The sequence below is a fragment of the Danio aesculapii genome, chromosome 5, assembly GCF_903798145.1.
Source record: "Danio aesculapii chromosome 5, fDanAes4.1, whole genome shotgun sequence".
Classification (NCBI taxonomy): Eukaryota; Metazoa; Chordata; class Actinopteri; order Cypriniformes; family Danionidae; genus Danio; species Danio aesculapii.
Window position 1 is genome coordinate 31,774,259 of NC_079439.1, and position 13,527 is coordinate 31,787,785.

Here is a 13,527-nt window from a genome sequence, read left to right on the forward strand (position 1 = left end):
TCAATGTTTTTTGACAATACTAAGAGACAGACCCTCAGGCTCAGGCAGATAAACAATGTTTCAGTAAGCAGTTAACACCCACACAAGCTTCAAAACAATGTGATATTCATCACTGTCACAGTGTCACGTTCCTGTAAATGTCCAATATGGTGCTCAAGGATTTTAAACTACTAAATAGGGTCAGAGCCGAGGTCACTCCACAGGGGCTTTCCAGCAGTTGACAGAGTGACGGAGGCATGCAGATTCTCATTCTTTACAAATTAGCAATTTATTCTCCAAGGATCTCACTTGCTTGGTTCTAGATTATTGAAATAACTCAAAGCTGAATGAGTGAGAGCAGTGTTAAAATTGGGCAAAGACACAGCTGGAGTTTCCTCCATTACCATGGATATTAAAGAGGCAGGATTATGCAGAGTTATTTTAGGCAGATTTGTGTCACCTGAGCAGTGTCTGGAACTTGTTATAATTATCTAGGGTACAATGCCTCTCTGTGGCTCTTTTGCTGCAACATTTAGTGATGAAAACTGACAGAATGTGCACCATTGTTCACGAATGTAACTCTCTTTTTGATTGACTTTAGCAACTTTAACACCCCACAGCATCCAGAACAGTTGTCTTCTACTACCAGATTTTAGGTCAGTGTAATTCTGCATAAATACCTGAGTGGTTCTTGTAGGTATTGGTAAATCCAGGACTTCCACCTGGCATCAGGCTCTTCATCCTGAGGGCCTCCTCTGGGTGGTTAAAGCGGAAAAAGGATGACTGGCCAAAACACAGCATACACCCTGAGAAAAAAAAAGCACAGGTTAGCAAAAAATAGACAAAAAGGGCTGCACGATATTGGAAAAATCTGATATAGCAATATTTATCAAAGAAAAATAAAATATCGCTATATGAATACCGTTTCAGAAGATGGTTTGAATAGCTCTATTTGATGGTTTTCTGGGGAGTCTAACAGTATTCGGGTACAGATATTAAATAATTTGTTTGTCTTATTTTGTTTTGTCTTGTTTCTGGTCCAGATATCAAAAAAGTCTTAGACCAAGTAAAAATATTGTTTTGTTTTCACCATCAGAAGAAATACGTGAAAATTAAAAGATTTTGCTTGCTTTAAGGGAATTATCTGCAAGTGGGGTAAGTGAAATAATTTTGTTTTCACTTTGAAATGTACATATTTGGACTAGAAACACGACAAAAATCCTAAGTAAGAAATATTTTTTTTGCATAAATCATAAAGTCTGCATAAATACAGTTATTACAGAATACAATTCTGTAGCTCCTGGTCAACTATCAGACTGAACATCGCATAACTTAGCGATGTGACTATTGCGGATGCACACATTACGATATCGATGCTAAAAGATATATTGTGCAGCCCTACACTAGAAAATAGTTTTACAGTGTAAATATTCTTTAAGAAGCTTCTAAATTCATTGCTTTCATTAAAGTCATCAGATAATATTTAAAAGGCTACTTAAAAATAATAATAATTTAAAAATCTTGCATCTTTTGTGGCTTTCTGTTTTGTCTTTGTATGGAATTGCACCATGAATTATCCATCTTTTCTATGTTCATTTGTTTAATGCACACCACTTTTACAATGGCAGCAGTCACATTCTTTTAAAAACAACCACACTAATAGTGCAATTTCACAAGAAATTGTTTTACTAAAAACCAAACCTGCCAAGTGTGAACACACTCTACAACAGGAGTCACCAAACTCAGTCCTGAAGGGCTGTGCTGTATCTGAAATCGCCCCTGTATTCCCTCATTCACTATTGCCTACGTTAGTCCACTAATATAATCCACTTAAAGGAGTAAATAAGTGAGTGAATTCAAGCACTCAGTGAACCAGAAAGGATGCCGATTTGTTTGAGCTTTGCTGGATAAATCCCTTAGATAGATTCGATTTTCAACTTCTTGGTCAAACCCTGTGATAGTTATTTAACAGCGAGCTGTTTATTCGTAATCAGAAGGGAGCACTGATAATGTTTTAAGACTTTATAAGATTTTTTATTTCTGGCATATATACAAACGTTACTATTCATTCATTTTCTTTTCGGCTTAGTCCCTTTATTAATCCGGGGTCGCCACAGCGGAATGAACCGCCAACTTATCCAGCACATGTTTTACGCAGCTGATGCCCTTCCAGCCACAACCCATCTCTGGGAAACATCCATAAACTCACACTCATACACTACGGACAATTTAGCCTTCCCAATTCACCTGTACTGCATGTCTTTGGACTGTGGGGGAAATCGGAGCACCCGGAGGAAACCCACGCGAACGCAGGGAGAACATGCAAACTCCACACAGAAACGCCAACCGAACCAGCGATCTTCTTGCTGTGAGGCACCAGCACTACCTACTGCGCCACTGCGTCGCCCAACGTGTACTATAATTAAATATAATTTAAAATAATTTAAAAACTAATTTAAAAATAAATAAATAAAAAAAACTAAAAAACTAAATAAATAAACTACAATTAAATAATGTTTCCTGTTTAACCACACCATTGGGATTGACTTTAGATCTTGTGCTTACACACAGTGATTCATTTGTTGCAGGAACTCTCACAGTGCATTATGGGGAATTTCTAGCTATTAAGTGTACATGGGTTGTACACTTGTTATTACTACATTGCATTGAGGGATTCATTGAGTGCACTTCATAGCGTCCACTATGGTTTCGCACACTACATAAACTGGCTGCTCCCTCAAATAGTGCACTATAATATAGGGATAATTTCAGATACAGCCCTGGTTCCCTGCAGAGTTTAGCTTCAACTTGACACAACACACCTGCCTGGAAATTTCAAGTATAACTAAGAGCTTGATGAGCTTATTCAGGTGTGTTTGATTAGGCTTGGAGGCTGGAGCTAAACTCTGCAGGACACCAGCCATCCAGGAACAAGTCTGGTGACCCCCTGCTCTGGGTTATACCACTAAAACAAATTTAAAAAGGAATGAAGGCCAAATATTAGGTCATAATATCTGTTAAAAATAAGTAGGAGTTGCCACTAATAACTAACAGCACTGAATGGAGCAGTTTTAAATAATTACTTCAAGAAAAGGGATCTTATGCTTCAAACTGCTAATATTACACCTTTATTATATGACTTTATTGTTTCAATGTAATATGAATCCGGAATTTGAATCAAACAAAGCAGGGGTGTGGATGAAACATAATAAACAGAAACCAAAAGCAATCAGTACATGATACACACACAGTGTTTGTGTGGCATGAATCCTCATCTGTGTTTACACATTTTATTGTAACTAGTATCCCAGCTTATCTGTCCGTATCATAGCAGTCCAAACATAAGATTAGACTGAGCTTGTCCAATCGTAGAAAAAACACATACATGTATGCCTCATATACATTCATATCACATTGTCCTCTGCCCTTATGAAAGTGCTGTGATTAATGGAGCAGAGGGATCAATGCAGTCTGTCAAAATGCCAGTGAATTATGACCCAGACCTCCATTTCATAATGAACATTGGCACAGAAAGCACAGAGAGAATATAAGATCAGCGTGACTCATTGCTGACTTACAGTACAGTAGAGGACAGGATATGGCATGCAACACTAATATGAGCTCCACATAATGTCATTGTGTTATTCTACACAAGATGCAGACCCCTTTTTAAACTCTGATTAACCTGTCTTCTAAATTAAATTGTATTGTTTTTATGAACATGTAAAAGCTAAATAACAGTCAGTGTGCGTATATGTTGAGTGTAAATTCAACAGAGCACAATTAGTATTTATTCAACAGGGCTGCAAAATTTAATAATCAAACTCGTTCTTCAATGCATAACTAATCAGAACATAAGGCCAGCCTGAAAATTAACTCTGAACATAAGTCTGTACACATACTAAAAATATGGTACAGACACAACATGTTAGGTCAAATCACTGATGACAAATTATGACCTCTATTTACATAACTAAAGACTAAACAATCAAACAGACATATGGCACAAGAGGGCATCCAGAGGGGTCAGTGGGCATAATGAAGTCCAGAAAGAGTTTAGCTATTATTCATGAAAAATAGCACTAATGTTTATTGTCAAATTAATATTAAAATATTAATGTTAATACAAAATAAATTAAATACGTAATAATTTGATAATAATGTTTTGAAAACATTAAACAAAAGCTTTAGTATGTTAATATCTAGTTTTTTATTAGCAAAAAAATGTTTAAACAATAAATAACATTTAATTCTTCGGTGTAATGACTGTTTTACTAGGACATATTACTGAACTTGCAAACTGCAAGTTAATACGTAACTTATGATAGTGACTTAGCCTAAACATTGGAAGCAACGCGCACGCTTACACAGTAAGTTAGACTATACTATATTAGACTAGGCTATTTAACTGGAGGCTATAGTTGTATAGATTTTTTACAAACATTGACCAACACTACGAGATTAAACGGCGGTCATGGTTAATCGATAGTGTGAAGTAGCAAACATACAACCTCCAATCTAAATCTTAACAGACAAATAACTTGTGAAATATTAAAGATAAAGCAATGTCACCTACCAGGTTTGGGAACAAAACTGCAACTTACATCCAGTGGGTTAGAAACACGGACAAACAGCGGAGAGTATGTTTCTGAGAAGCTCTCGCGCGTCGCGTGGAGTAAAGTGCGCTGAGCGCGTGCGTGCGTCCTCAGCTTTTGTGATGCAAATATCAAGAGCTACGAGAGCGCGTCCACTCACTGACTTCTGCTACAACACAAAGCTGCACAGCTGTCACCTGCCCGCCTGTCATCACAAGCCCAAAGAAAACGGACAAGATAAATAAGAAGCACTTAATACGACAAAGTATTAGCTAAAACCGCAATTTAGTTTTCTCCTCTGGTGAAGCTCTTGACGTTAAAACACTAAAAGTTGCTTTGTGTAAATGTAAACCGAAAATTTGAGTAAAACCGAGTTTTGAAAGAATTGCAAGTCTGTTGAGGAGGACTATAGACGCCTAATTAAGACTAATGTATTATCAGTCGCACGGGTGGCGCGCTGGACAGCTGTCCCCGCGCCGGCTGTCGGTCTCGTGTTTTGTCATGCACAGATTGAGAACAGGGGGCGGACTACAAATCAGTTCATCTGGATCAACACCATCACTGTCCTTTAATTCTCGAAATGGTATTAAATTAATGACACTAGCTAAACGTCAAAAATTATCACATTAACTTGTTAACGCGGTACTTTGTTAATAGGCTTGCAGTTGTTAATGAAAGATAGCATATTGTGAGAATGCAAGTAAACAAAACATCATATATCTGTTGCAATACATTTCCCCAATGTATAAAGAGGAGATTTGATAAAGAGCAATGCGATTTTAGAGTGATTGAAATAACCCAACAGAGAAGGGCAAGGTCAAGTTCTTCAAATGGAAGTTCAAACAAGCCCTCGCTGTTATCATGGTGCCATTTCCTGGCCCTGTGAAAAACACAAATAGCTGGTGTGATTCCAAACTTAAATGGAGAGCCTGAAATAGCTTAAAAGAGTATAGTGTAAGGTCAAGTTCTTTTTCCAATAGGGATGTTCAAACACTGCGTTATCATTATTTACACAAAGCGGTTACACAGTTCTTTTAGCTTTAGAAAAGCAATCCTATCTGCGCTAGTAATGATCTGGTGTTGAGTCAGCTATTGCGTTATATAGAAGGTTCATACTGTTCTGAATGCAACTCTATTTTACTTACAGTATATGATGACTTCTAACTTTAGAAGCAAGCAGACCACGGAGTCTGATAATAGCTGAAACATTTGCTCACCAAAGCCATAATCCTCTCTTGATGAGTGGAATGGAATTTGGAAATGTGTGTTATTAATGTGCAGACTGAATCTAGCCCATCGATTAACTGTCAACGTAGCTCAAGCAACCAAGCTGAAAATAAATGTGAAAATCCTAAAGAAATTTGAACATAAAAGAACCATTAGCGAGACATAATGAGGCTTTATTGAACTTAAAGAACAATAATTAATGTATAATTAGTTGCAGGTTTTCTTGGAACCAAATGTTTCAATTTCAAAATTCACGTTAAAGGGGTGGTACGTCTTTCATCATTTACTCGCCCTCCAAACATGTTTGAGTTTAATTGTTCTGTTGGAAAAAACAGCAATTGACTTCCATATTATTTTAGCTCCTACTATGGAAATCAATGGGTGCTTTTTTCCAACATTCTTCATAATATCATGTTTTTTTTTAACAGAAGAGAGAAATTCATGCAAAATTAGAACCACTTGTACACTTGAACATGAGTAAATGATGGGGAAATTAAAATTTTTGTGTGAACTATGCTTTTGAGAATGTGTTTACATTCATTCATTCATTTTCTTTTCGGCTTAGTCCCTTTATTAATTTGGGGTCACTACAGCGGAATGAACCGCCAACTTATCCAGCATATGTTTTACGCAGCGGATGCCCTTCCAGCCGCAACCCATCACTGGGAAACCCATACACACTCATTCACACACATACATAAACTATGGACAATTTAACCTACCCAATTCGCCTGTATCTTTAGACTGTGGGGGAAACCGGAGCACCCAGAGGAAACCCACGTGAACGCAGGGAGAACATGCAAACTCCACACAGAAACGCTAACTGACCCAGCCGGATCTCAAACCAGCTACCTTCTTGCTGTGAGGTGACAGCACTACCTACTGCGCCACTGCATTGCCTGGTTGATTGCCAATGTGTTTCATTGGTCTGGACCAAGATAGAAAACATAACTTTTAATCTTGGATCACTCAGCATTTCCATCCTTTTTTTAAACTAAACCTGAATATTATAAAACAAATAACAGCTTTATGATATTATAATGATATTATATTAACGGCACCCGCTTTGAATGCTATCACTCGATTGAATGGGCATTATCAGATGATAGATGTGGGCCAGTAGGGGCCTTATGCGCCTAATGGTAGGCTCAGAAGGCTGTTATTATCCATCCATAGAGTTAATCAGCTATACTAATAGAGAAGACTCCAGATCCAGATCTGTTTTTACATTACTGTGACGGTTGGGTTTATGGTAGGGGTAGACATTAATAAAATACAATTAATGGTAAATTTAATAAATAATATATATAATTCTGGTTAACTTCTGGCCGCAGCCATATGTGATCTATAGCTGATTAACCATGTGGATGGATGATAACAGCCTTCTGAGTCTTCCATTAGGCGCAGAAGGCCACTACTGGCCCATATCTATCAGCTGATAACCACTGATATTGCCCTTTTAATCGATAACATTTGAATTGGCTGATTTGCAAGCACATTAATAAGGGGCTGTTCACTCAGAACTCTTTTTTCCCTTCAATTGCACTACTTTTCTATTGCATGTTCCAGAGTTCAGCATTTTTTTTTTGTTGTTGTTGTTGTCAATGGCAGCGATGCACTTTTAGAAGAGTGTTGGTGTTTTCAGCACTTCAGTGTACACATGCCCTAACTGAACATCCAAAATTATATATTACTTGTGACATCGTGTCTTACTTTTTTTTTCATAGTTGATTTTGGTGCATATTGCATTCATATTTAATTCAAAGCATCAGAATCTCAGTCTACTTATTTGGTTTCGATGGCAGGGTTTGTGCTTATTCAACTGAACAGCACTAACAGAGTGAGTGCACTAGGGTTTGTTTCAACCTACGCAAATGAGCTTGATATCAACTAATAAACCCTAGACCAACTGTAAAACCACTGCTTACCTTGTATGATACTGACAGGCTTGGTAACTAGTATCTTGGTATCTTCATAATATTATGTTGATTTTTTTTGTTGAACAGAAAAGAGAAATTCATACAAATTTACAATGACTTGAACGTGTAAATGGTGGGGAAATTAAATTTTTTTGAGTGAACTATCCCTTTAAGAGTGTGTTCACACTTGTAGCTTGGTTTTCTTGGTTTTCTTGATTTGATTGGTCTGGATTAAGATGGAAAATAAAACTTTCATCTTGGTTCGCTCAGCATTTACACTGTCATTTTTAGACTAAACCTGAGTATAAAAAACTTGAAAACAGCTTTATGATATATCTGCGACCACATTAATAAGGGGTCGTTTACACAGAGCACATTTTTCCTTTCAATTGCACTACTTTTCTACTGCATTTTCCAGAGCTGAGCATTTGTTTCTATTGTTATCAATTAAAGCACTGCATTTTACATGAAGCGTTGAGTGCTCAATGTTTGTTATATGCACAAACAATTGGAGAAGCGCTCACAGATGAGCGTTTTTAGAAAGAGTGTTGACGTATTTAGCACTTCGGTGTCTACCAGGGGTTCACAAACTCGGTCCTGGAGGCCCAGTGTCCTGCAGATTTTAGCTCCAACTTGCCTCAACACACCTGCAAGGATGTTTCCAGAAAGCCTAGTAAGAGCTAGCCCAGGTGTGTCTTATTGGGGTTGGAGCTAAAATCTGCAGCACACCGGACCTCCAGGACCGAGATTGAGAACCCCCAGTGTATATGTTTCCAAACTGAACATCCAAAATTATATCTTATTTGTGAGATTGCGTCTTACTTTTTTTTTCATAGTTGATTCTGGTGCATATTGCATTCATATTTAACTCAAAGCATCAGAATCTCAGTCTACTTATTTGGTTTCGATGGCAGTGTTTGTGCTTATTCAACTGAACAGCACTAACAGAGTGAGTGCACTAAGGTTTGTTTCAACCTAAGCAAATGAGCTTGATATCAACTAATAAACCCTAAACCAACTGCAAAGCCACTGCTTACCTTGTGTGAGTCTGACTGGCTTGGTAACTGCTAAGCCGTCCATTGAGCACTGGTTTCCACAGGGGTATAGGGTGATGACTCCCCCCACATTCTCAATGTAGCAATGTTGAGACGTCACACCCGGACCCTGAATATTAATGTCTGTGTTCCCATGACCAAGTGTAGTCTTCCCTGCAAAATAGATTTAGTTTATTAACACTGATTACTGCAACATTTGCGGCATCTAGAATTAGGCTTGAAAAACAATGTCTCCCTCTCCTTTAACTTAGACATAGGAGGAAAAAGACACCCCCTCCTCCAGTGACCAGCACTGTCTGAGTTATTTCATTCAAAGTGTCAGTGAAGCAGATGCGTGGAAAAGAGCCATAACCTCAGCCAATTGAGTGAGCAGACGTGACTGAGACAGTGGTATTTAGACAAGGGGCAAAAGTGGGTGTAGGCTGCTTGTTAGACTGAAGATTAATGTAATTCATTCTTTTAAAAAAACCTTTTTAAGGCACTCATACACATTCCCTTAGACAAATGTGCATGCTCTCACTCAAACAAGCTCCGTTACATGGAGTGAAGCAACAGGGGGTTGTGTCAAAGTTAGGTCAAAGACTCATAATTCTTGTTCTAAAGCCACTGCCATTGTGAATGTAATTTACAAGACACAGCTGAAACATCAACAATAAATCCAAAATATAAATACAGTTAAATAATGAACAATAATTTATTCATTCATTTTTTTGGCTTAGTCCCTTTATTAATCAGGGGTCGCCACAGCGGATTGAACCACTAACTTATTCAGTATATGTTTTACGAAGCGGATGCCCTTCCAGCTGCAACCCATCACTGGAAAACACCCATACACTCATTCACACATATACACTACAGATTTAACTTAACCACTACAGATTTAACTTACCCAATTCACCTATACCACATGTCTTTGGACTTGTGGGGAAAACCGGAGCACCAGGAAGAAACCCATGCAAACACGGGGAGAACATACAAACTCCACACAGAAATGCCAACTGACTCAGCCGGGGCTCGAACCAGCGACCTTTTTGCTGTAAGGCGATCGTGCTACCCACTGCACCACCGTGACGCCCAACAATACAAATATTATAAAAAATAACATCATCAGTCCATCATCCATCAGTACATTCGTTAGTCTGTCTGTCTGACTGTCTGACTTACAAATACATAAAAAACACATAAATTTTATTTCAATGCATCTGAAATTTGGTTTTGGAACATATTCATATGAAACTTGTGATAATATTAACAAATGTGGTGATCATATGGATGATCACACACACACACACACACACACACACACACACACGCGCACACACATACATGTCTATGCTACCAAGAGGGGACCGTCGCTCTATACAGGCCAAGAGGGGACCAGGGTTTCTGCTCATTTTAATAAAATAAAAATCACATACAAAATTTTCTTTTAAGGTCTTTTTTCATAATATAACTGAAAATAAGTATTTAAATTTTTTTTTAAAACACATGCCAAGTGGGGACCTGAAGCTCTGGGCGACATCTACCTATCCAGCAGGGGACACACACACACACATATATATATTTTAAAAAATCCAGAGAAAGAAAAGCCCTCACCTGATTTTTACACCTTTTTCAGATTTTATCACATTCTCACCCTATTATTCAGTTGTTTATATATTTTTTGCCTTCCGTTTTTGTCTTAGCTGCTTTCTGGAACCGGTCTTCGCCAGACTTCAACCCTGTTGTCGTGGTCAACTCCTCTCTATGTGGCGAGCTACTGGACAAACTGGTAACAGCGTGAAAGCTGTCCATACTGAGGTAAGCGGTCACATGGTAAGCGGAAAAAAAACGGCGTCATACCATTCCGTACCCTTTGTTTTAAAGATAAAATGCAGCCATACGTACTTCTGACTACATAATTCGCAATCTCTAGAAATGTATTTAGGGCTACGTTTTCAGAATAAGCCTATGTTGCAACCAAATACTATATACATTAAATATATAGACAAAAACATTACAGATTTGAAATACCATAAAACAAATTACAAAATGAAAATAAATGAACATATTTTAATTACAGGGCATCATGGTGGTACAGTGGGTGGCACGATCCAGGTTGCAGCTGGAAGGGCATCCACTGCGTAAAACATATGCTGGATAAGTTGTCGGTTCATTCTGCCGTGGCGATCCCAGATTAATAAAGGGACTAAGCTAAAAAGAAATGAATGAATGGATTTTAATTACAATTACACAAACATATACATGTCTGTCTGTCTGCCCATCCATCCAACCATCCCTCCATCAGAGCACAAGACACTGTATTTATTCAGCCCTCTATAAAATGATCAAATGATGAATTGTGCACTACATCCACTTCCTCTGGGATTTACACTTGAATGCTTGCTCTCATTTTTTCTCAATGTCAGGGGAGGAGAAGTCCTCTATTTGTCATTCTTCATGAGACGAAGCACAGCCAAGCTTAAAGGACAGTACAGTGAGGTTTGTCCTCTCTCATGAACTTCCTGCACAAATACTCAATTTAACCTTTAGTGCCCAGTTTTTCACTTGGCATCCTCTCTGTTTGTGCTATCATAGATTGTAATTAGGTCTCAGCACTTGAAAAAAGCATTGCCACTAAACACAGATTCCACAACAAACCACATCCTCAGTCAAACGACAATGTTTACATCTAATTGAGTAGATAGAATCTGCTGACCACTTCACCAGGGTGTGTTTTGTCCTTATTTACTTTATAATAAGAACGTACCTTCTGGCAGGGGCAGCAGGGTTATTGCCGTACTCAGACGTCCACTTCCCAAACTGACAAGATGAGGCCGTTCTGCCTGGACTTTGAGAGTCTTGCCTGTTTCAATCAGGTCCAATGGCGTGCTCTGTGAACATATGAGGAGAGTTCAGTTGACCTTTAAATAATGGATCATATTACAGCCTTTGATCACCCTTAAATTGACCTATAGGCTCCTGTATGACTGCTTGTGCTTTCCAAAATACGATTAATATAATTCAGTTATGGCCATTGAGTACTGCAACAACAGGGTGAGAGGCTAACTAGGCGAAATGGGTTTAGCTCCATCAGGTACCACCATGCAGGATAAGAGGCTAACAGGATTTAGTGGTCAAATGAAAGACAAAGGATCAGACTGATAAATGACAAAAGGAGTAACATATTTGGCCTCAGCATGTCACAGATGGAGGGCAGCATGGGGATTATTTGCTTGGTAAATCACACTTTGATGTCTGAGAACGTGGGGAGGCACTGTTCAACATGGAAACAAAGTGTATAATTAATGTTTTTCTGCATCTTATATAATTTTTGATGACGTGAATTTTCTGATGAATGTCCGCTCCAAGATGGAGTAACACATATCCTTTCTTATGTCTTTATGATTATTAATAAAGTTTAAGAGCCTAAATTATATGATGACCTAAGTGTCACCCCACTTCAGAGTAAAACTGGAATAATTTGTATGTGATTGCTTTTCTGTATGCCAAATGATTTGTTTTCTCTTGATCTACCCAGTCAGGGGTGTGTTTCTGAAAGCCATCGTTAGACAACTAAGAACACAAGTTCCATGGTTACTAACATAGTTAGTTGATTTGCAATTTCCCAAATCCATCATTCCAACAAACATTTGCAAACTGTGTCGCAAACTTGTATGCTTGCAATTACACCTCTGAAGCTGTAGTAAGAAACATAGTTCCTAGCTGTGTTCTATTCCCAGTTATCCCCCCTATGCCCTATTCATTTAGAACATTCTGACATTTAAACTTGGAATGATAAAAAAGAAAAAAAGCATTAAAGTCATCTCTCTGAGGTGTAATTTGCTTTCAAAGTATTTTTACAGTTCAGTTTTAGCTATCTTTATGTTTACTGCACTCCCTTCGCAGTGCACTTTGAAAACATTGGTGTCATTTCGAACACAGCCGTGGTTCATGACGAATGACTGAAATATGATAGTTCAGCCATGTTAAATCTTTTAAAGTTAACTACTTTGTATGTAAGCTGCCAGTTTGGATGTAGATTATAACGGTTTTTAACTAGTTTTGATAAAGACAGCTGAGAGTACACACAGCCTTGGGTAAGAAACAGATTGTAAGGAAAGCAGCCTTTATGAACTCATTGTGAGTGTTGAAGCTGGTTTCTGCTGATGATCTTTAGTTAACTTTCTTTTAACTGACTCTTCTTCATCTGACAGACTGATCATTTTTGGGTTCAAATTGTAAATTATAATTGTGGGGGGAACTAAAGTGTAACCAGTTGCTGATTATATCTGGAAACTTCACATCAGTCTTCTCCCATCTGGGATTTAATACTCTGAATGAGCTACGAATAGAATGACCACTGGCAATATCCAGTAGCATGGATTAAAACAAATTTGAATACAAGATAAACATGCACAGAGCTTGAAAAAAATTGGGAATTTCTTTCATAAAAAGAAAGCAAATGATCTGATACTATTAGGATGGTAGTTAAGTTACAATTATAACAATGTACAGCCATTTTAGAGTAAACAAAACAAAACATCTATTGAAATTAAAAAGACATCAAGCTAAATTTGTGTTTAATGCTTATGTCATACATTACAGTATATGTGCAGTACATTAATACAGTATAGTAAGGGATTATCCATCACAATAACAGATAGACAGACTATATACTGTATATATATGGTAGCGTTTGGTAACGTTTGATTTGGCCCGGCATCCCATCTGAGAAGAAAGGAAGAGTTTGACTGAAAAGTTGGGGGCGAA

At 37.9% G+C, this 13,527-nt stretch overlaps 1 protein-coding gene across 1 annotated transcript in view; it reads right to left on the reverse strand.

The window, feature by feature from the left end:
- The window catches only part of phldb1a (pleckstrin homology-like domain, family B, member 1a), a 68,382-nt gene that overhangs the window by 48,850 nt on the left and 6,005 nt on the right, over positions 1-13,527 (reverse strand). Inside the window, 3 exon segments of the mRNA XM_056457920.1 lie at positions 660-785; positions 8,758-8,928; positions 11,525-11,648. Of these exon segments, the coding sequence (XP_056313895.1) occupies positions 660-785; positions 8,758-8,928; positions 11,525-11,648 (421 nt within the window).